This window comes from Bos javanicus, chromosome 2 (assembly GCF_032452875.1).
Source record: "Bos javanicus breed banteng chromosome 2, ARS-OSU_banteng_1.0, whole genome shotgun sequence".
Taxonomy (NCBI): Eukaryota; Metazoa; Chordata; class Mammalia; order Artiodactyla; family Bovidae; genus Bos; species Bos javanicus.
Genome location: NC_083869.1, coordinates 56,724,444 through 56,748,714, shown reverse-complemented (window position 1 = coordinate 56,748,714; position 24,271 = coordinate 56,724,444). Strand labels below are relative to the sequence as shown.

Here is a 24,271-nt window from a genome sequence, read left to right as displayed (position 1 = left end):
TGGGAAACCCCATGGAGAGAGGAGCCTGGCAGACCACAGTCCATGGAGTTGCAAAAGTCAGACATGACTTGGTGACTTAACAACAACAATAACTATGTAGTTATGCTGCTTTGTTTATAAACAAATGAAAGCTTATACATTTCTAGAGGATTTCTTTCTGATGTGGACCATTTTTAGTCTTTATTGAGTTTGTTGCAGTATTACTTCTGTTTTATGTTTCAGTTTTTTGGCCATGAGGTGTGTGGGATTCTAGCCTCTTGACCAGGGATCAAACCAGCGCCCCTGCATTGGAAGGTGAAGTCTTAATTATCGACCACCAGGGAAGCCCCTCGTTGTTTATATCTTAAAACTGCTGCACCAACTTTTCATACAACATAAATTAATAAAAAAATAGAAATCGAACTAGGTACTGGTAATAACTTATGTCAAATATGGTAAATACAGAACTACAACCACTATCAGTTCAGTTCAGTCCAGTTCAGTTCAGTCACTCAGTCATGTCCCACTCTTTGCAACCGCACTAATCGCAGCACACCAGGCCTCCCAGTCCATCACCAACTCCCAGACCTCACTCAGACTCATGTCCATAGAGTCAGTGATGCCATCCAGCCATCTCATCCTCTGTCGTCCCCTTCTCCTCCTGCCCCCAATCCCTCCCAGCATCAGAGTCTTTTCCAATGAGTCAACTCTTCGCATCAGGTGGCCAAAGTACTGGAGTTTCAGCTTTAGCATCATTCCTTCCAAAGAAATCCCAGGGCTGATCTCCTTCAGAATGGACTGGTTGGATCTCCTTGCAGTCCAAGGGACTCTCCAGTGTCTTCTCCAACACCACAGTTCAAAAGCATCAGTTCTTCGGCGCTCAGCCTTCTTCACAGTCCAACTCTCACTTCCATACGTGACCACAGGAAAAACCATAGCCTTGACTAGATGAACCTTTGTTGGCAAAGTAATGTCTCTGCTTTTCAATATGCTATCTAGGTTGGTCATAACTTTCCTTCCAAGGAGTAAGCGTCTTTTAATTTCATGGGTGCAGTCATCATCTGTAATGATTTTGGAGCCCAGAAAAATAAAGTCTGACACTGTTTCCCCATCTATTTGCCATGAAGTGATGGGACTAGATGCCATGATCTTCGTTTTTTGAATGTTGAGCTTTAAGCCAACTTTTTCACTCTCCACTTTCACTTTCATCAAGAGGCATTTTAGTTCCCCTTCACTTTCTGCCATAAGGATGGTGTCATCTGCATATCTGAGGTTATTGATATTTCTCCTGGCAATCTTGATTCCAGCTTGTGCTTCTTCTAGCCCAGCGTTTCTCATGATATACTCTGCATATAAGTTAAATAAGCAAGGTGACAATATACAGCCTTGACGAACTTCTTTTCCTATTTGGAACCAGTCTGTTGTTCCACATCCAGTTATAACTGTTGCTTCCTGACCTGCCTATAGATTTCTCAAGAGGCAGGTCAGGTGGTCTGGTATTCCCATCTCTTTCAGAATTTTCCACAGTTTATTGTGATCCACACAGTTAAAGGTGTTTGTATAGTCAGTAAAGCAGAAATAGATGTTTTTCTGGCACTCTCTTGCTTTTTCCACGATCCAGCAAAACCAGCTTGAACAACTGGAAGTTCATGGTTCACGTATCGCTGAAGCCTGGCTTGGAGAATTTTGAGCGTTACTTTACTAGTGTGTGAGATGAGTGCAATTGTGTGGCACTTTGAGCATTCTTTGGCATTGTCTTTCTTTGGGATTGGAATGAAAACTGACCTTTTCCAGTCCTGTGGCAACTGCTGAGTTTTCTATATTTGCTGGCATATTGAGCGCAGCACTTTCACAGCATCATCTTTCAGGATTTGGAATAGCTCAACTGGAATTCCATCACCTCCACTAGCTTTATTCACAGTGATGCTTTCTAAGGCCCACTTGACTTCACATTCCAGGATGTCTGGCTCTAGGTGAGTGATCACACCATCGTGATTATCTTGGTCCTGAAGATCTTTTTTGTACAGTTCTTCTGTGTATTCCTGCCACCTCTTCTTAATATCTTCTGCTTCTATTAGGTCCATACCATTTCTGTCCTTTATTGAGCCCATCTTTGCATGAAATTTTCCCTTGGTTTCTCTAATTTTCTTGAAGAGATCTCTAGTCTTTTGCATTCTGTTGTTTTCCTCTATTTCTTTGCATTGATCGCAGAGGAAGGCTTTCTTATCTCTTCTTGCTATTTTTTGGAACTCTGCATTCAGACGCTTATGTCTTTTCTTTTGCCCTTTGCTTTTCACTTCTCTTCTTTTCACAGCTATTTGCAAGGCCTCCTCAGACAGCCATTTTGTTTTTTTGCATTTCTTTTCCATGGGGGGTGGTCTTGATCCCTGTCTCCTGTACAATGTCACAAATCTCCATCCATAGTTCATCAGGCACTCTATCAGATCCAGTCCCTTAAATCTATTTCTCACTTCCACTGTATAATCATAAGGGATTTTATTTAGGTCATACCTGAATGGTCTAGTGGTTTTCCCTACTTTCTTCAATTTAAGTCTGAATTTGGCATTAAGGAGTTCATGATCTGAGCCACAGTCAGTTCCCGGTCTTGTTTTTGCTGACTGTATAGAGCTTCTCCATCTTTGGCTGCAAAGAATACAATCAATCTGATTTTGGTGTCGACCACCTAGTGATGCCCATGTGTAGAGTCTTCTCTTGTGTTGTTGGAAGAGGGTATTTGCTATGACCAGTGCATTTTCTTGGCAAAACTCTATTAGTCTTTTCCCTGCTTCATTCCATATTCCAAGGCCAAATTTGCCTGTTACTCAAGGTGTTTCTTGACTTCCTACTTTTGCTTTCCAGTCCCCTATAATAAAGAGGACATCTTTTTTGTGTATTAGTCCTAAAAGGTCTTGTAGGTCTTCACAGAACCATTCAACTTCAGCTTCTTCAGCATTACTGGTTGGGGCATAGACTTGGATTACTGTGATATTGAATGGTTTGCCTTGGAAACAAACAGAGATCATTCTGTTGTTTTTGAGATTGCATCCAAGTACTGCATTTTGGACTCTTGTTGACCATGATGGCTACTCCATTTCTTCTAAGGGATTCCTGCCCACAGTAGTAGATATACGGAGCACAACCGGGATGAGCTACCCCACGTCCGAGGTCAGGGGCAGAAGCCGAGAGGACCCCATGCCCGAGGGGCGGTGGCCAAGAGGAGTTACCCTACATCCGAGGTCAGGGGCAGCGGCCGAGAGTGCCAGGCTGTGATGGCGCAGGAATGGCGAGAGGAGCTACCCCACGTCTGAGGTCAGGGGTGGCAGCTGGGAGGAGCTACCCCTCAACAGAGGCCAGAGGCAGTGGCCGGGAGGAGCAACCCCACGTCCAAGGAGCTGTGGCTTCGCGGGCACAGGAGGGCCTAGAGGAGCTATTCCACGTTCAAGGTCAGGAGGGGCGGCGGTGAGGAGATACCGGTACCTCGTACAAGGTAAGGAGCAGCGGCTGCACTTTGCTGGAGTAGCCATGAAGAGATACCCCACATCAAAGGTAAGAGAAACCCAAGTAATGGTAGGTGTGCAAGACAGCATCAGAGGGCAGACACACTGAAACCATAATCACAGAAAATTAGTCAATCTAATCACACTAGGAACACAGCCTTGTCTAACTCAGTGAAACTAAGCCATGCCCGTGGGGCCACCCAAGACAGGCGGGTCATGGTGGAGAGGGCTGACAGAATGTGGTCCACTGGAGAAGGGAATGGCAAACCACTTCAGTATTCTTGCCTTGAGAATCCCATGAACAGTATGAAAAGGCAAAATGATAGGATACTGAAAGAGGAACTCCCCAGGTCAGTAGGTACCCAATATGCTACTGGAGATCAGTGGAGAAATAACTCCAGAAAGAATGAAGGGATGGAGCCAAAGCAAAAAGAATACCCAGCTGTGGATGTGACTGGTGATAGAAGCAAGGTCTGATGCTGTAAAGAGCAATATTGCATAGGAACCTGGAATGTCAGGTCCATGAATCAAGGCAAATTGGAAGTGGTCAAACAGGAGATGGCAAGAGTGAACGTCGACATTCTAGGAATCAGCAAACTAAAATGGACTGGAATGGGTGAATTTAACTGAGATGACCATTATATCTACTACAACCACTATGCTGCTGGTGCTGCTGCTGCTGCTGCTGCTGCTAAGTCGCTTCAGTCATGTACGACTCTGTGCAACCCCACAGACGGCAGCCCACCAGGCTCCCCCGTCCCTGGGATTCTCCAGGCAAGAACACTGGAGTGGGTTGCCATTTCCTTCTCTAGTGCATAAAAGTGAAAAGTGAAAGTGAAGTCACTCAGTCATGTCCAACTCTTCGCGACCCCATGGACTGCAGCCCACCAGGCTCCTCCATCCATGGGATTTTCCAGGCAAGAGTACCGGAGTGGGGTGCCATTGCCTATAATCAATGGTAAATATTATTAAGCAATATCCATCAGTACAACTAAATATGATAATGCTCAAAATAAAAAATGGAAATACCTTGGAATTTCAGAGAGTTGTTTAAATTTAATTGTTCTTGCATGGCCCTTATATAGCAAAAATCACAGTCTCAATAAAAATGGTTGGTTCTAAAATATTTCATAAGAATACAGTACAGTGTTAGTTGCTCAGTCATGTCTGACTCTGCGACCTTACGGACTGCCGCCCAACAGGCTCCTCTGTCCATGGAATTCTCCAGGTAAGTATATTGGAGTGGGTAGCCAATCCCTTCTCCAGGGTATCTTCCCAACCCTGGTATTGAACCCAAGTCTTCCACATTGCAGGCAGATTATTTACCATCTGTCACCAGGGAAGCCCTTTGTAAGAATATTTAATAGCAATTAAATACATTTGTAATAAAGTTAAATTCCTTTTTTTTTAATGTCAGGTAGACCTAAGAAAGAAGCCTTGTTAGCTATTTATTAATTATGCAGCTTTGGAAAATTTAGATTTCCTCACTGGATCTCATTCTGCATCTCATTTTATAAAATGTGAGCAATGCCTACCATGTGCTGGTAAAACACTTGGCAAAATACCTGCCACATAACAAGTACTCAAAAATTGGTAGATTTATTATTAACAGTAATAGTAGTATTTGGTTTTGCTGTTACTATTAGTACTATACTTGCCTTTGTTAAGAAACTCCATACGGATTCCTGATGCAAAAATTTCCATATGCATTCTTTTGAACAAAAAATGTCTACAGGTGATCTACCTGTAGATCTATATACATCAATTCAACATAGCAAATTTTAATATAATAACAACAATGAAATCTTCTCTATTATATGGATAAGTAATTACATAAGTTTTATAAAAATTTATTAGTGAAAGTGAAAGTGAAGTCGCTTAGTCGCGTCCAACTCTTAGCCACCCCATGGACTGCAGCCGACCAGGCTCCTCCGTCCATGGGATTTTCCAGGCAAGAGTACTGGAGTGGGGTGCCATTGCCTTCTCCAGTTGTTTCCCTGCTGCTGCTGCTGCTGCTAAGTCGCTTCAGTCGTGTCCGACTCTGTGCGACCCCATAGACTGCAGCCCACCAGGCTCCCCCGTCCCTGAAATTCTCCAGGCAAGAACACTGGAGTGGGTTGCTCTTTCCCTCTCCAATGCATGAAAGTGAAAAGTGAAAGTGAAGTCGCTCAGTCGTGTCCGACTCCTAGGACCTCATGGACTGCAGCCTACCAGGCTCCTCCATCCATGGGATTTTCCAGGCAAGAGTACTGGAGTGGGGTGCCATTGCCTTCTCTGAAAAATTTATTAGTAATCCCTGTTAAATGACCCATTGACTTTATATGACATGGTTATGATTTACATCTAGATAAATGAATCTTTAAATGTACACTATCTTTAATTATATACTCACAGTAATTTGTCTGATATGAGCAGAGACAATGCTGATGATTTTCAGTGATCATAGATAATGTCTTAGGGAACTAACTCTGAAATAATCTAGATTCTCAAAATTAGTTTTCTTATTTAATCACACTCGCTAGCTTACATCTAAAATATGCCACATGGAGTGTTTCAATTTAAGTAAAACTACAATTTAGGAATTTACAAGAATCCTTGACATTTGAATTAATAATTCAGTTACAGTAGCCACTATAGTAAACATGACAATAATTATGTTTGTAAAATTTTCAAAATGGTATACTTATTGACTGTATATTCAATATAGCATTACCACATACTTAGTAATTTTAGAGCAAAATTTGCTGGGTAGCTTGACTAAAAATTATGTTTCTAAAAGCATGTATTTTCATTTGACTATTATTAAGGTATATGTATTATTAAGGTATATTTTTCAATAACTTTGTGTAATTCTGTGTGTCTTTAAAAGCTAGCCTTATTAAACAAACAGTTTTTAAGTTGGTTATAAAAATGTTATTCATCAGTTTGATTTAATTGATATTATATGATTTTAGTAGGCAAAATAACCTTTCTGCTCACTATTGGACAAATAAATTATAACCCTTTTTTTCTACTTAAACTCACCATTTGAAAATATGTGTTTTACTAAATATTTGGTAGTAACCTATAAGGGAAAAGAATATACATATATCTGAATGACTTTGTTGTATAGCTGAAACTAACACAACATTATAAATTAGTTATACTTCAATAAAAAATTAAAAAATATATATGTTTAAGAAAAAAAATGTGTGATTGATTGCCATGAAGGAATTTTGGCAAAAGTGATTAAATGTGAATTTCTTAAGAGACTATGACTGTACTTGTTATTTTTGATAGGTAGATAACTGCTAGTGAACATCATTGGTTGGTTCTTTTTTAAGCAATTTACTTCACTCATACTTATTTACCTATGTGAACCACACTGCTTACCCTATTTAATTTGATCTTGTGCTTATAAATTTTTGTCCCTGGTTATGTTTTATACCTGACTAGTCTTCTATGTATACAGTCATTATTTAGTTTGGCATACACATTCTGTCTGAGCAATAAAAGCATTTCATTGACATTGACATTTAAGCTGCAGAACATATTGAAACATATTTACATTCAATGTTCTTCTCTGAAAGTACTATGTAAAAGGTACCTATTCTTTACTCGCAAAGTCTTTACTATTTGGGCAAAAGCTACATTCTTATTTCTTCCCACAGAATAAAATAATAAGCTGAGAGATAAATCACCATAGCATTATTCAGTTACTTACTGCAATGTAATCAGAAAGCCTATCTCCTGACCTCTAATCCCCAAGACTACTCTCCTTTGTGAAATCTGTCTTCACTTGCAGTTAGATTCAAGTAATAAAAGTTTTGAATGCTTTAAAAAATCACTAGTCTTTTTGATAAAGAGGTTTGACATTCTATTTTCCACTTAATATAATGTTTTCTTGGACTGAAAGTGAGTGCCCATTTATACATAATTTTAGCAAGTTGACTATAGCTGTCGGGTTGTCTTAAGTATCACAAAGGTTACAGAGAACTATGCAGCAAAGCCTGACAAGGAAAAGAAAGAACTGGGCTTTACTGAGCTCCCTCCCAGTTACTACTTAATATATTCTGACATGTTTCAAATTGTAGGTCACAATCTATTTATACTTCTGGAAAGTTCATTCTCAGCCAGCATTGTGGAAATGAGATTGAAACATTTTTGTCTTTTCCATGAATACAAGTAAGCCGACTCAAGCCTTCTGACACTAAATAGTTTAGTGTTGCTCTCACCATATGGTCCAAATGAACCAGTAAATTTGACTTACACAGCCAGATGCATAATTAGAGAGAACCCTACTTTCATTCTCTCATAGGTCTGTTATAAAAATTCAAGGACCAAATACAGTGCATGGCACTTAGTAAGCAACCCTACATATATATATGTGTGTATATATATATATATATATATATATATATATTTGCCTATATAGAGAGAGAGGCAAAAAAACCCTATATCTATATATATAAATTATCATTATCCTGACAATGATCATAACTAGTGTTATTTTAATTTTTAATAAGTACTATCTGATTCTAAAAAGAAAGCATGGTGGAACATTTAGAAAACAACAGAAGTGTAATGAAGGACCTATTGTGTATGCGTTTTTTTTCTATATTAGATAAACAAGCTTTTTTCTTGTGCTTTTAAATTTTATAATACAATGTGATTTTTCTCTATTTTTCTTTATTATTATATAGTTTTCAGTTATGGTGTTTTTATCATATATCATTCATCTTTTAGATATGCTATATTTTATATATTAACTACTTGTATTCAGGTTTTTATCTCCAAAATTATTTTATGAACATTTTCACTTCCAGATATTTTGCTTTTTATTATGTAATCTTTGGAACATGTGTCTAAAAGTGACATTATTTATTTAAAGCTGCATATTCCTATGTCACTTATTTGTTAAACTATATGCACTATTTTATTTTTTCAGTTTTATACTTTCAACTTATTCTCTTGGGTTCTTAAAAAGCAAATAGGACCAAATATCCAGCTCTTAGAACTTTCTAAATATAATCAGTATCTATTTAATATATTAAGGGAGTTAGAACATCAAACTTAATTTAAATTAAAAACAGCCCTTGTTTAAATAAAAAGTGAAAGAAAAACAAAGGACGGTTTATATGTATGTTTAACCTTTATCAAGATATTCATCAAGTGATTGTGTACTTCACATCCCAGGTACATAGGTGACTTGAGATATATTGGTATATAGTTTCATTATCAGTTTCACCATGTTTGAAGGGTGTTCACAAGTTCCTAGCTTAATTTGCCTTTGAGCAAATACTTTTAGGGCCATCAAACTTGATCATAATTGATGACAGTCATATACGTTACCATCAAATTTGGGGCATTGACCTGGACAGAAAGATCTTGAATGAATGGGATAGAAATTTATCTCCATCTACTTGTCTACTGTAAGGGCTCTTCCTATTGCAGTAAGACTTTCATTTAATTTTTCTTTCCTCAGTGGAGACTTCCTTCCTCCAGCTTCATTCTTGGGAATAAAATTTTCATTCCTAAAGTATATAGATGTGGTGACAGAGAGCACCACAAAGAGAGCCTCTGCATTCTTCTTGTTGAATTCATTTAAATAGCTCAATACCAATGTATTTCTTACCATAGAAAATTGCACAATTACCTCTTCATCTGGCCAATTTTATACATTTTCACATTTTCCAAATTAGAATTGCCTCCCTTTATGCATAATTCTAAACTTTTATGAGTGGAAGTATTTGAGAATATTGCCCCAAATTTACAAAATTTCTTGCTCTATTCGTCTAAATTGACTGTGTAGAAAACCTTTATTCATTTTGATATAAACACTCAAAATCTAAATAACAGATCTGTAACAGTAAGAAAAGTATCACATAGTGTGAACATATCTTAGAGAATTAATATTCATAAACATGAAGATTAATTGTGCACATAACATAAATACCCTCCTGTAGCAGTGTTGAAAATATAATTTCATAAATTATTCTCTATTTTCCATAAAAAAATGACTGAATAAGTCAATGCTTTACTCTATTTTCCATTGCTCTGCCAAGGCAAACTTTATCTTAAATGTATCTTCCTATGAGCAGTTCACAGAAATGAACTACATGGACCTTTGTTCATATAGTCAATGTCAAACTATTTCATTTTGTAGTACCTTCCTATATGGATACAACTCATATATTTTTAGTTTTAGTTTTTTTCATTACAAAAACCTTAAGGAATGAGGAAAAACTCATTTCTACATGCAGAATTTTAATTATGCCTCTCAGATGTGTGCCTTTAATTAACTGGTGACATTTCCTTTGTTCAATTATTATAGTTATATACAACTGTCATAAACTTATAAATTTTAATTAAGGCTGCCCCAAACCCTAGTTATATAGTGTCCACATAGGAATTTGCCAAAGGCTTAACTGTAAGTAAACCAACAATGAATAAATCCATGAACTGCCCACTGGGATTTGTTTTACAAATTAACACTTGTGTGGAGATAATGAGGTTCCACAGTCCATAATACCAAACAATGTTTTACAAAACCACATTTTTAAAAGTGATAAATGCATTGTAAAAGACTTAATTAACTATCATATTATTATTATTTGTTGCTATAAGACAATAACTACATGGCTATATATCAAGTCGAATTCATATGAGAACTCATTTGCATTATTAATTAGAAACATATATTTTTTCTGAATGTACTTTCTAGATAAGTCAAGATCTAATACACTGAATATTAAACTTGATAATGTATGGGTTCCAGATAAATGAATAGATAAACTTGATATATTGTGGATTTAAGAATGCAGCAAGGTCTGGACAAATGATTTGAATGAAACATTAAAAGTTGTGCTGTATTTATATATAGCTCACAGAACAGTACAGTGTTAGCCGCTCAGTTGTATCCGACTCTTTGTGACCTTGTGGACTGTAGCCCACCAGGCTCCTCTGTCCATGGAATTCTCCAGGCAAGAATACTGGAGTGGATTGCCCTTCCTTTCTCCAGGGTATATTCCTAACCCAGGGATCTAATTCAGATCTCCTCCATTGCAGGTAGATTCAGGGAAGCCCTTATATAGCTCAAGTCAGGATAGCAAGTTCAACGTTTCAAAGAGACTTTTCTCTTTGGATCCATCTCAGGTTGAATAGGTAGCCATAGTTTGGAGTGTCAAACCCTTTCGTTGGCTTAAATATTTCCAAAGATAAATATAAGAAACTCATCTGGTCGCAACCCAAAGATTATCTTAATGAGAAAATTAAGAGCTAAGTAACTCTAAACACCTCATTTGCATAAAAAAGCATCTTCCCTAAAGCCAAGCAGTATGTGTGTTGTAAAATATAATTACAGGTCACACCCTCTTACCTCACATTCAATAGATTTTCATTTGCATATTCATTGAAGGTCTCAGTACACAGCTTTTCCAATGGCAACAGAATATATTTTATGGACTGGCTCCCCCTCAGGCAGAATGAATATATGTAGTAAGACTCCTAATGCCTTTTTAAATTTAATCAACCTGATGAATTCTTGTTTAGAATTCTAGTAAGTAGTTAAAATTATCTTAATTATCAATTAATCATATCAAAAATATTTATAAGCATAAAACTATCAAAGAAATAGTAATGTTTTTACTCTGAGAATGTAAATCAGAAAATGGCTTGCTGCTCCTGAATGCCATTGAAAATGCTTCTTCATGTGGCTCTTTCAGTTATTGTTATTCTAAATACCACAAAGAATAACAAGCAATAGAAGCAGCGAGAAATTTCAAGTATGATGAAAATTAACCATGTAGTGGGTGTGAAGAACATATGAATTGATTTTCCAACTGACTATCTAAATCTGCACTTACTGTAGAAGAACTGAATGCGCATAGATTGCATTCTAATTGTTGCACAATCTCCTTTGCACTAATATTGGGATTTGAAAAGTATATTTTTATTATGCATTAGGGTTGATTCTTTTCCCAGTAGGAACATATTTTAAATGTAATACAAGTCAGTAGAGAAATATATGTTAACGTTCACTTATGAGCTGTAAAAAACACTTTTTCCAAGCACAGCTATAGCATAAATTAATAAGAATCTCTTTTATATCCAAATATGTAGTAACCTGATATTTCCAAAGCAACATGTTTTGAATATGCTAGATTGTAATATCAACAGAGTAGTTTTGATTTTAGATGGAATTTTTGATACTATAAGATATACTGATACAGTATGTATATATTTCAAATAAATCTAATTTTTAATGACATGAGTTTTAACATTAGGCAAACTTGGATTATAAATATATATATTTTGTAGTCAAAAAGATAAGGCTTGTAAAACTGATTTTGCCTCATCATTTTAAGCCAGAGTCAGAATATCTATAAGCCCTGAGCCCTGTCAATGATAAGCATTTAACACAAGATAGTGTTCATTATTATTATTAATTTTTGTGACTTGAACTTTGATATACTCAATTTAGAACAATTGCCACTGATTATTTTGAATTATTAGATTTAATTTTTATATTTGTTATTAAGACACTGGGAATGATATTCATTATAATTCAATATTAAGTATTTTCTATATATTTTTCACATGTAAGGAAAATTGCACATTATTTGCACATACAATACCATTCAATTATTTACCCAGAACTGATGGCATACAAGTTCCTCCATTTTGACAGTAGTTGCTACAGTGGTTGATTTCACATCTTTCTCCTGAATAACTAGGCCAACAGTGACACCTCAAATCACCCTTCTCATTTAAAATGCATCTTCCTCCATTTTCACAAGTCAATTTGCATGAATCATCTGGTTATAAGAAGAAATGTACAAATTAGCATGCCATTCAGTAGCTGGTAGAGTAAGAAAAATTCAAATAAAAATTAAATACTAAGACTTGACTTTTTTTTTCATAAAATTCCAAAACTAAATACACCTAATATAAAAGTAGAAGAAACAAAATACTATCTGAAAATAGAGAATCAGATTTCAACTATTGTTGAAGGTGAACACAAATGTTCAATTAACTTTTATTCTTTCTCAGGCTTAAAGCGCTATTTACCATTTTTTATATTTGTTAAAATATTAAACAATAAAACTAACTGAAACTTTCTAAAAATAAAATATTTTCCAACCAATAAGTGTTTTTTCACAGTATGGGGAAATATGGCTTATTTTTCAAGGAATGTCTGATATTAAGCCAAACTGAAATATGTAAGCTAAATATTATAGTATATATAGCCATACATATAATATATATAGTATAGTGCTCATATAGAAATAAACACATACATATATATATATATAATTTATAGTATAGGGAAACATTTAAATGAAAAAATACTCTTTGATGTACATACTTATATTTACAAACACACAAAACAAAAAGTTACTTAGATTTGATAGAAGGTGGTGATAAGTGTCAGAAACATCTATTTCCATATATAAACTGATTAGGCATAATTTGCCTACATAATACATTTTGGCTTTGAAAAGGAAATGATGATCATTCCTTGAGGTCACAGAATTAGTTTTAAAAATATGATGAATCTGATTTATGATAAAGATTGGTTTGGAATCATTTTCTGGATTTTTTCTGTATGTATAGACATGGCTCTTTCTCTATTAGAAATACTGCTCTATGTAGACCAGGGCGCAATGCCCAATGGAACAAAGACAATTAACAATAGTTTAAGAAGCAGTCTATCCAGAAAATATCTTTTTCTAAAGTCATTCTTATTTTGTATGAAGTCAAAACAGCTTATATTCTTTACCCAAGATACACTGACCTAGACATAGCAGCAGCTTGAATATATTACTGCAATAATCACAAGAACATCTTAAAGAGCCTTAGTGACATTAAATGACAACAATTCAAGTATCATAACTACTGTCATAAATAGAGACAATCAGCAGTGTCAAACAAATTCTGATATTTTTGGCATTGCAAAACAGCTTCCAATACTTTTTCAAGTAGGGAGGCTTCAGGTTGGCGTTACTAAATTCTGCATTTGTAATATGAAGTACTCTCTCATGAGGCACTATATATATACGTGGTATAAACAAAGGGACAACTGATATAGTAAGATTTGGTTTTAGGTCCTAGTTCTGCTCCTTTTCATTATAGGGGACTGGAATGCAAAAGTAGGAAGTCAAGAAACACCTGGAGTAACAGGCAAATTTAGCCTTGGAATACGGAATGAAGCAGGGCAAAGACTAATAGACTTTTGCCAAGAAAATGTATTGGTCATAACAAACACCCTCTTCCAACAACACAAGAGAAGACTCTATACATGGACATCACCAGATGGTCAACACCGAAATCAGATTGATCATATTCTTTGCAGCCAAAGATGGAGAAGCTCTATACAGTCAGCAAAAACAAGACCAGGAGCTGACTGTGGCTCAGACCATGAATTCCTTATTGCAAAATTCGGACTTAAATTGAAGAAAGTAGGGAAAACCACTAGACCATTCAGGTATGACCTAAATCAAATCCCTTATGATTATACAGTGGAAGTGAGAAATAGATTTAAGGGCCTATATTTGATAGATAGAGTGCCTGATGAACTATGGAATGAGGTTCGTGACATTGTATAGGAGACAGGGATCAAGACCACCCCCATGGAAGAGAAATGCAAAAAAGCAAAATGGCTGTCTGGGGAAGCCTTACAAATAGCTGTGAAAAGAAGAGAAGCGAAAAGCAAAGGAGAAAAGGAAAGATATAAGCATCTGAATGCAGAGTTAGAAAGAATAGCAAGAAGAGATAAGAAAGCCTTCTTCAGTGATCAATGCAAAGAAATAGAGGAAAACAACAGAATGGGAAAGACTAGAGATCTCTTCAAGAAAATCAGAGATACCAAAGGAACATTTTATGCAAAGATGGGCTTGATAAACGACAGAAATGGTATGGACCTAACAGAAGCAGAAGATATTAAGAAAAGATGGCAAGAATACATAGAAGAACTGTACAAAAAAGATCTTCACGACCCAGATAATCACGATGGTGTGACCACTGACCTAGAGCCAGACATCCTGGAATGTGAAGTCAAGCGGGCCTTAGAAAGCATCACTACGAACAAAGCTAGTGGAGGTGATGGAATTCCAGTTGAGCTATTCCAAATCCTGAAAGATGATGCTGTGAAAGAACTGCACTCAATATGCCAGCAAATTTGGAAAACTCAGCAGTGGCCACAGGACTGGAAAAGGTCAGTTTTCATTCCAATCCCAAAGAAAGGCAATGCCAAAGAATGCTCAAACTACCACACAATTGCACTCATCTCACACACTAGTAAAGTAATGCTTAAAATTCTCCAAGCCAGGCTTCAGCAATATGTGAACTGTGAACTTCCTGATGTTCAAGCTTGTTTTAGAAAAGGCAGAGGAACCAGAGATCAAATTGCCAACATCCGCTGGATCATGGAAAAAGCAAGAGAGTGCCAGAAAAACATCTATTTCTGCTTTATTGACTATGCCAAAGCCTTTGACTGTGTGGATCACAATAAACTGGAAAATTCTGAAAGAGATGGGAATACCAGACCACCTGACCTGCCTCTTGAGAAATTTGTATGCAGGTCAGGAAGCAACAGTTAGAACTGGACATGGAACAACAGACTGGTTCCAAATTGGAAAAGGAGTACGTCAAGGCTGTATATTGTCACCTTGCTTATTTAACTTCTATGCAGAGTATATCATGAGAAACGCTGGGCTGGAAGAAGCACAAGCTGGAATCAAGATTGCCGGGAGAAATATCAATAGCCTTAGATATGCAGATGACACCACCCTTATGGCAGAAAGTGAAGAGGAACTCAAAAGCCTCTTGATGAAAGTGAAAGTGGAGAGTGAAAAAGTTGGCTTAAAGATCAACATTCAGATAATGAAGATCATGGTTTCTGGTCCCACCACTTCATGGGAAATAGATTGGGAAACAGTGGAAACAGTGTCAGACTTTATTTTTCTGGGCTGTAGAATCACTGCAGATGGTGACTGCAGCCATGAAATTAAAAGACGCTTACTCCTTGGAAGGAAAGTTCTGACCAACCTAGATAGCATATTCACAAGCAGAGACATTACTTTGCCAACAAAGGTCCGTCTAGTCAAGGCTATGGTTTTTCCTGTGGTCATGTATGGATGTGAGAGTTGGACTGTGAAGAAGGCTGAGCGCCGAAGAATTGATGCTTTTGAACTGTGGTGTTGGAGAAGACTCTTGAGAGTCCCTTGGACTGCAAGGAGATCCAACCAGTCCATTCTGAAGGAGATCAGCCCTGGGATTTCTTTGGAAGGATAATGCTAAAGCTGAAACTCCAGTACTTTGGCCACCTGATGCGAAGAGTTGACTCAGTGGAAAAGACTCTGATGCTGGGAGGGATTGGGGGCAAGAGGAGAAGGGGATGACAGAGGATGAGATGGCTGGATGGCATCACTGACTCGATGGACATGAGTCTGAGTGAACTCCGGGAGTTGGTGATGGACAGCGAGGCCTGGCGTGCTGCGATTCATGGGGTCGCAAAGAGTCGGACACGACTGAGCGACTGAACTGATCTGATCTGATCTGATCTGATCCTTACTATACATAAATTAAACACTCCAAGCCTTAGTTATTTCTACTTTAAGGTAGCCTTAATGACACATGTACAACTTAACTCATAGATTTGTTGTGAATATTAAATAAGACACTTGAAAGTAAAAGTAAAATTATAGAGCTTTGTAAATTTTGAGGTACATAAGTAAATACCATACACATACACACAATTGAGAGTCTGAGTTCTAACCATACTGGAATAGTTCAAGGATGGAGACCTGCAATCTGGGTCTACAAGGTGTATTGCTAAATTTCAACAGGAAATTGAGGCACTCATTTGGTAAATTACCAAGTGACAATCTTAGTGAGCATTATGTTCTGAGTGCAGATGAGGTGCACTGAGAATCCAGCTCACATGGAATGGAATCTATGAAAGCCAGAAGGTGAGCATTGGAGGGACTCAGTGAAAGTTACTAAGACTGGACTGGATTACAGAGTGTGAAGGAAGGAATTGAAAGACAAGTGAATTTGAAGAGATAAGCAGTGTGTCACAGGAGATTCTTGGATGTTGGACTTTTCCTCAAAAGTAGTGTTAAGTCTTTGAAAAGTCTAGAATGTCTAAGAATGAGTGTAATGATGTGGTTAAACTGAAAGCACGGGGACTATTAGGATTCTGTTTAAATTGTCCAGGCTGGATAAGATGATGGCTTTAAAATAATGTAGGATAGATAAAAGTAGACACATTCTAAAAATAACTAGAAGATAAAAATCACATCAGAGGGAAAGGAAAAACTAAGATAATCCTTTAGTTTCAAACTAAGGGGCAATAGGACCTAAAGTGTTTTATCTCTGAATGTATTAAATTGGAAATACCTATTTAAATGAAGTGGGAATCTCTAGCAAGGGTTGAATATAGACATCAAATTCTCAAGAAAGATCTGGAGTGGGAATAACATTTACTTAGAATAAAATTTACCGAAACATTTCTAACTCTTTTAGCATGAAACATCCTAAGTGGAGTTGTGAATGTGAATAGTGAAGATAACTATTAAAGGTATTATGATCACACCTAGGATTACTATGGGAGAGCGCAGTTTCACTGATGGATGGTCTATGCAAAACACATATATATTCAGAATCTCTACATGGTAGGATATGTGCATTTCTATAATGTGCCTCATTAGGCACCAGAAATTTAAACATATAACACTGCCTGTTGAAATGAAAGTGGAGTTACAGTCTTTCAAAACCTAACTGTAATAGTTCTATAATGAAAATGGAAGCTGCTTTTGTCAATATCTAAATTGCCCCCAGAAGCCAAGCTCCAGCAATTATAATCAACTGTAGGGAAGAGTAACTGAATACTTCTCCAAGAATGGGTAACATTTGAATTTCAAATTTCCTACATGAAGATTAAAAATACTCAGTGTGCTCATCATTTAACAATAGCAGCTAAAGAAAGGCAAGCAATTATAAAGAGCTGAAAAAGTTAGCTATATCAAATGTCAGGAAAAATTAATTGGCTTTTATCTATACTAATCAATAATTCTAAACTCCATTTATTTATATACTTAACCAAAGTGTTCCAAGTCATCCATTACCACAGCTTATATATATAAAAGCCAATGTGAATAATTTTAACACTTGCATTATTTAATATATAAGATTTTTTTTTAATTACAAAATAAATGTTGAGGTGTTTTCTGTAATCATGCCTTTCAGGTCGGGTTGAAAACATAAAACTAAAATTTCTAAAAGAGTTTAAGATTTTGGTTAAGGGTGTATTTAGATAAAATGCTTCCTCATTTAAAACTTGGGAAGTGAAAAGTGAAAGTGTTAGTCACTCAGTCATGTCTGCCGGTTTGTGAACCCATGGACTGTAGCCCACCAAGCTCCTGTGTCCATGGAATTATCTAGACAAGAATGCTGTAGTGGATCACCATGCCCTTTCCAGGGCATCTTTCTGAACCAGGGATTGAACCTGAGTCTCCTGCACTACAGGCAGATTCTTTACCAAAAAAAAATCACTTAATTTTTTTTGCGACCTTCATGACAGGTTTATATTAGAGTGCTGTATGTCTGCTTTTTGCAAGGCATTGTGCTAGGCACTTTCTGCAGGTTATTTCTAGTATTTTCCAATTACCCTGGACATGGATACTTTGGGTGGATTGGAGGCACTAGAGTGCATTATGATGATGAAGACTGTGGAATGCCTAGGTCCACCTTAGAGTACTACCATTATTAAGTATTGTTAGACAGTCAATTGAACCTCTCCATACTTCAATTTTTCATCTGCATATCTGAGGTTATTGATACTTCTCCCAGCAATTTTGATTCCAGCTTGTGCTTCCTCCAGCCCAGGGTTTCTCATGATGTACTCTGCATATAAGTTAAATAAACAGGGTGACAATATACAGCCTTGACGTACTCCTTTTCCTATTTGGAACCAGTCTGTTGTTCCATGTCCAGTTCTAACTGTTGCTTCCTGACCTGCCTATAGATTTCTCAAGAGGCAGGTCAGGTGGTCTGGTATTCCCATCTCTTTCAGAATTTTCCACAGTTTTTGTGATCCACATAGTCAAAGGCTTTGGCAAAATCAATGAAGCAGAAGTAGATGTTTTTCTGGAACTCTCTTGCTTTTTCAATGATCCAGCAAATGTTGGCAATTTGATCTCTGGTTCCTCTACCTTTTCTAAAACCAGCTTGAACATCTGGAAGTTCATGGTTCACGTATTGTTGGAGCCTAGCTTGGAGAATTTTGAGTGTCTTCCTATGTATTTGTTGATTTTGGATTATTGAATTAATTTTTTGTATTATTGGTTTCCCACATGGCTCAATGGCTCTCAGAGTGAGGCAGGCTCACTCTGCCTGCCAAGTCAGAGATGCAGATTTGATCCCTGGGTTGGGAAGATGTACTCAAGAAGGATATGGCAACTCACTCTCGTATTCTTCTTGGAGAATTCTGTGGACAGAGGAGCCTGGGGGACTACAGTCCATGGAGTCACAAAAGAGTCAGACATGACTTAGTGACTAAACAACTACAAGGACATTCAGATTAAGTAAAGGGGCAAAAGGGAGGTTATATAGAAGAGACAGTCTTATTTATTTATAAAAGAGAAACAACAAAAGCTGTCTGCAACTTGGTAATTTAAAAAAAAACAAACAAAAAACTTCTAACACCCAAATCAATGTAAACGTCACACTAGTAGCATAAGTTGTGTGCTTCCACGCAGAGTACAAATCTCTCTCCCAGGAGTCTTTCCCACCCCAACAGCAGTGTAAGTAGACAGTGCACAGGAGGCTCTTTGAGAACACTGCTTATGGTTGTCTGGAACTAGTGAAAATGTGGTACATCGTCTACAAGGAAGGAGTTGTTGACATTTTGAAGAATCTGTTTCCGAGATGTTATGTAGAACTCACAAATAGGTGGGGAATCAATGGAAACAGTGAGAGACTTTATTTTGGGGGGCCCCAAAATCACTGCAGATCGTGACTGCAGCCATGAAATTAAAAGACATTTGCTCTTTGGGAGAAAAGCTATGACCAACCTAGACAGTGTATTAAAAAGCAGAAACATTATTTTGCCAACAAATGTCCATCTAGTCAAAGCTATGGCTTTTCCAGGAGTCTTGCAATTATGTGAGAATTGGACTATAAAGAAAGCCAATTGCCAAAGAATTGATGCTTCTGAACTCTAATGTTGGAGAAGACTCTTGAGAGTCCCTTGGACTGCAAGGAGATCCAACCAGTCCTTCCTAAATGAGATCAGTCCTTGGTGTTCATTGGAAGGACTGATGTTGAAGCTGAAACTGCAATACTTTGGCCACATGTTGTGAAGAGCTGACTCATTTGAAAAGACCCTGATGCTGGGAAAGATTGAGGGCAGGAGGAGAAGGGGATGACAGAGGATGAGTTGATTGGATGGCATTTCCAAGTGGATGGACATGAGTTTGAGCAAGCTTCGAGAGTTGGTGATGGACAGGGAAGCCTGGCATGCAGCAGTTCATAGGGTCACAAAGAGTCAGACACAACTGAGCAACTGAACTGAACTGAAGTAGAACTCGTAGCCATACACAGTTTACCTGCATGACTGTGTCAGAGTAGTGAGTGAAAAATGCACCAGATAATGTTTGAACATGTGCATATAATTCTATTATTCTGTCATCACAAATTGAGATCATGCAAACTCTGACCGGGAGAAATGGTAAGGAGGAAGGGTTCCTCCTAGTACTAGGGAGAACACCCCTTTTCAATGACTGGCACTAAAATACTCTTCCAAAAGACCAATCAAGATTCACATTTAGCTTTCCATTAAGCATGTTCCAACCTACCATCCAACAGCAGACTTTGCACATCAGACATACTAACTGGAATAAATGACTCGTTATTTTCTTTACATTCAATGGTTTCGTGAGTTTTCAGACAGTTTCTTCTGTTTCAATGTCCTCTTCATTCATTCCTACCTAACCTAAATCTAATCTGTCTTTGCAGATCTTATTCTAAGGTCATATTCTATAGGAAATTCTAATCTTATCTCTAATTGGATAATCATCAAATTTTTCCTAACAGTTTGAACTTTGTCTCTTCTGTAGCTTATATCACCATTCCCATAAAGATCTATTTATTGGTGCTTGTGACATTCATCATTTCATCTTTGGAAGATCTTCAGCTATGGATATTCAGTACTTTAAAATATATACTAAATAAAAAAGCTATGACAGTTTTAGACACTGAGTGCCTTAGGAAATGCAAAAGTGTTTAGATGGCATATAACGCTCATCAGAGAACAAGGAGACAATGGTATGGGCATAGAGATGCTGACAGAGAACAAAGATTCTGTGTTCACACAAAGAGTTCATTCTAACAGAGAAATATTAATGCAACAGGTAGGAAGCCCTGCTATGAAGAGATCCTAAGTGTGTGTCTCATCGGAAAAACGTTTGCTGTGACCTGCAAGTGATTATGGAGCACTGTGCTTTTGTCTGTGACATAAAATCAATGTGTTGATTTTCTTTTTTCTTAGCACTTTTTCCCATTATGGCTAATGTCTTGAATATGAATAAACTATTGGAAGTCTGTCTGGATATCCCAGAGACAATTCTTCCCCCACCCTTTTCAACACACTATTTTTGTTTTTGATTTTTTATGTTTTGCTATTTAATACACTCCAGCATCTGAAATAATGTTTCAGGTTTTAAATGTTTGTTCCAACCGGTACCTTCTAAAGCATAAACTGAAACATTTGCAGTTTGCTTCTAACTTAGTTCTTGGTTTCTAAATTAATGCTATATTTGCTCATAAGTTCTCAAAATGTTTATTATATTTATTATTAATAAGAGTAGTAGTATTTATTATTAATCAGACTTTACAGAGGAAACTAAGTCTTAGTTTCTAAATAAGTGTTGGCACACAGAAGTTGTTAAATATAAAGTTACTAAATGGATAAATGGATTTGGTAGTTTGGTTTAAACTAACAGCTGAATGGTACCCTCAGAAATATCATTATCTTAACTGATACAAGAGCTATATAAAAAGGTCTCTTAATTTACTCTTTCATGCATGGTAGGTGCTCAATGCAGCTTTGTAATAAATGTACAATCAACTAATAGGAAGTCATTATCAGAGAAAATAATAGCTTATATAGGCACGAACCAGTGATATCATGGAAATGATATCAGTGATTACTGAGTAGCTAATTCTGCTCAGTTTCAGTAGTTGTGAACATTTATTCTACACAGTAATTCATTATTTACAGAATAATGAAGTTTACCTACCCAACAAGCTGTCATCATTGCAGGTACCATTAATCAAATATTTTCCTTCTGGGCATGCACAAGTGGCCCCAGAAGGATTCAGTAAACAGAGGAATTCACATGCTAGATCCGAGCATGGATTGGGTACTGATCAAAACAAAACAAAAAAAGAACATAACTATAAATACAATAGGTTTCAAAAACATAAAATTCAACAAGGTTAGATGATGAATTAGCAAGTTGAAAAGAAATAACATCAATTTTTTTTTTTACCAGGAGTATATTATTTCAATATTCCAGTACTCCTTTATAGATGAAAAGAAATTACTAACTAATGTCTAAGGGTTTCCCTGCTGGCTCAGTGATAAAGAATCCGCCTGCCAATGCAGGACATTCGGATTTGATCTCTGGGTCGGGAAGATCCCCTGGAGAAGGAAATGGCAACCCACTCCAGCATTGTTGCCTGGGAAATCCCATGGACAGAGGAGCCTAGGGGGTTGCATGCCTCCATGAGGTCACAAAAGAGTCAGACATGATTTAGTGACTAAATAAAAACAACCCAGCATCTATTATTAATAGAAAATGTATCTTAATTTACATTTTCCATGAGGGAGAGGAAAATCAAACACATAATTTGTCACTTTTCCTTTGGCAAAAGAGTTGATCTGAGACACAGAAGTACAGTTTAGGACTATTGTAAAAGTCAAGCCAACTGAAGTCTTGGGGATCTAATTCTCATTTTAAATAGTTTCAAGACCTGTTGAACAGACATAAACAACTCCCTCTGATATTTACAAAGGCTTACAATCCATATGTAGTTGTCTGTTAGAACACAAACAAAACATGGTTTTTTCTCTCTAGAAAACATGTCTATGTGGTTTCCTTTCCATCAGATGTGTGCATGGATAAATGGGTACCACATTTATTTTTGTCTAAATTTCTATCCAATCAGTATCCTCTATAGCAACAGCTGCTTTGTGGCTTTCTGTACAGAATCTGTCCTTAGAATGAAACAGAAATGACATTAAGAAAGTGAAATGGTGACTATGAAAGTCACTTTCATTGTGTAAGAACCACTACTCAAGTACCTATTATACTTAGGGCAGACTTTATAGATTTTTTATGAAGGTGGGAATATTTGACCATGAATACGAATCAGACAGAACTAGAGGTTGAGAGGGTGATGTCCTCATATTAACCTTGGAACGATATGTGTCAGATCATTGGTAAAGAGCAGCAAAAGTGTGAATAGAAGAAGGTTTTAGCGAAGTATATGTTGTTTTAACCTGATTCCAGAACTCATTTGATACAATTCTTACCTTTCCAGATCATACTGAATGAAATTAAATCCTTTTTATTCACCATAAGGGATAATTATTAATAGAAGTAAATCTTAAACAATATTTTGAAGGGTGAACTGATACATAAACTCAGATCACTTGAATTTCAGCTACATTTTATTTCTTTGCTCTTCAATATTTTTATGGCTGTGCTTGAAACATATCTTTCAAGATACCAATGTCAAATATTTCTCTCTTTTTAGGAGAGAAAGTAGCAGTAAAAATCATAAACAATCAGAGAAAATATAATTCTTGGGAACAATATCCTCAGATACCTTTAAAGATGAAATGTTAGATCTATAATTGTTACTTGGTTATCAGTGAGTGAAAAGGCTAATGATAAATTTCCTTACTTGCATGGTTTAACTATAGACATATCAGGTTTTATTAAGAATTTAGAAAGAAAAACATAGTATGAGAGAAATTTTTATAACAAATTTATTCTAATTCCAAGAAAACACAACCAAATCCTGAAATTTTCATATCTGTTATAGCGGAAATAGAAACTTTTGCATTATTTATATCTTGCCTTTGATAATTTGAAAAGTCTGGTGCAATCAAAATTAAAGTGACTTAACTTACTGGAGTTAAGCCACGAAAAGAGCTTTGAATTTAAAAATTCTTTATTTTGAGAATCATAAGAAAGTAACTTTGCCAAGATAGAAAATAGTATAAAATATTATACTTACAATCTAGTTGTTTATAGCGATGAGAAATCAAAACACCTTTTGTTTTGTCAACATTTAGAGCTAGGTACTCTACTGAACCATGGCCAAATTTTTGTACTCGAAACACACCATTTTTAGGACCTGCTCCATATATATAATCTTCAAAGACATCAATCCTATGTGGATGTAACAAACCTAGAATTTTTTAAAAGTGGAGTTATAAAAGTTCCAAATGTAAAGTCAGTCAGTCAGTCTTAAGAAAACTAAACTTATCCAAGATCATATCAAAAATCTTATTCCCGTTCATAAAAACTTTCAGAATTAGAATATTTTTAATATTAGCTATAAAATTGATGACTGATTTATTAGCAGTAAAAATATGTGAGATATTAAACTTATCACTAAGAACATACAAAACATTTCCATCATCACTTTAATCAATTTTACCATCACAAAGCATTTCCTGGGGGGCTTATTAATACAGAGTAATCTTTTCTGTTGTACAGTTTGCAAACAAACATAAAGCT

General features: G+C 36.4%; 1 protein-coding gene across 1 annotated transcript in view; it reads right to left on the bottom strand.

Annotated features, from left to right (window-relative positions):
- The window catches only part of LRP1B (LDL receptor related protein 1B), a 315,317-nt gene that overhangs the window by 92,352 nt on the left and 198,694 nt on the right, over positions 1 to 24,271 (bottom strand). The window contains exons 34-36 of the mRNA XM_061438859.1: positions 23,766 to 23,939; positions 21,758 to 21,883; positions 12,107 to 12,271 (exon numbers count right to left, since the gene is read on the bottom strand). Of these exons, the coding sequence (XP_061294843.1) occupies positions 12,107 to 12,271; positions 21,758 to 21,883; positions 23,766 to 23,939 (465 nt within the window). The remainder of the gene's footprint in view (positions 1 to 12,106; positions 12,272 to 21,757; positions 21,884 to 23,765; positions 23,940 to 24,271) is intronic.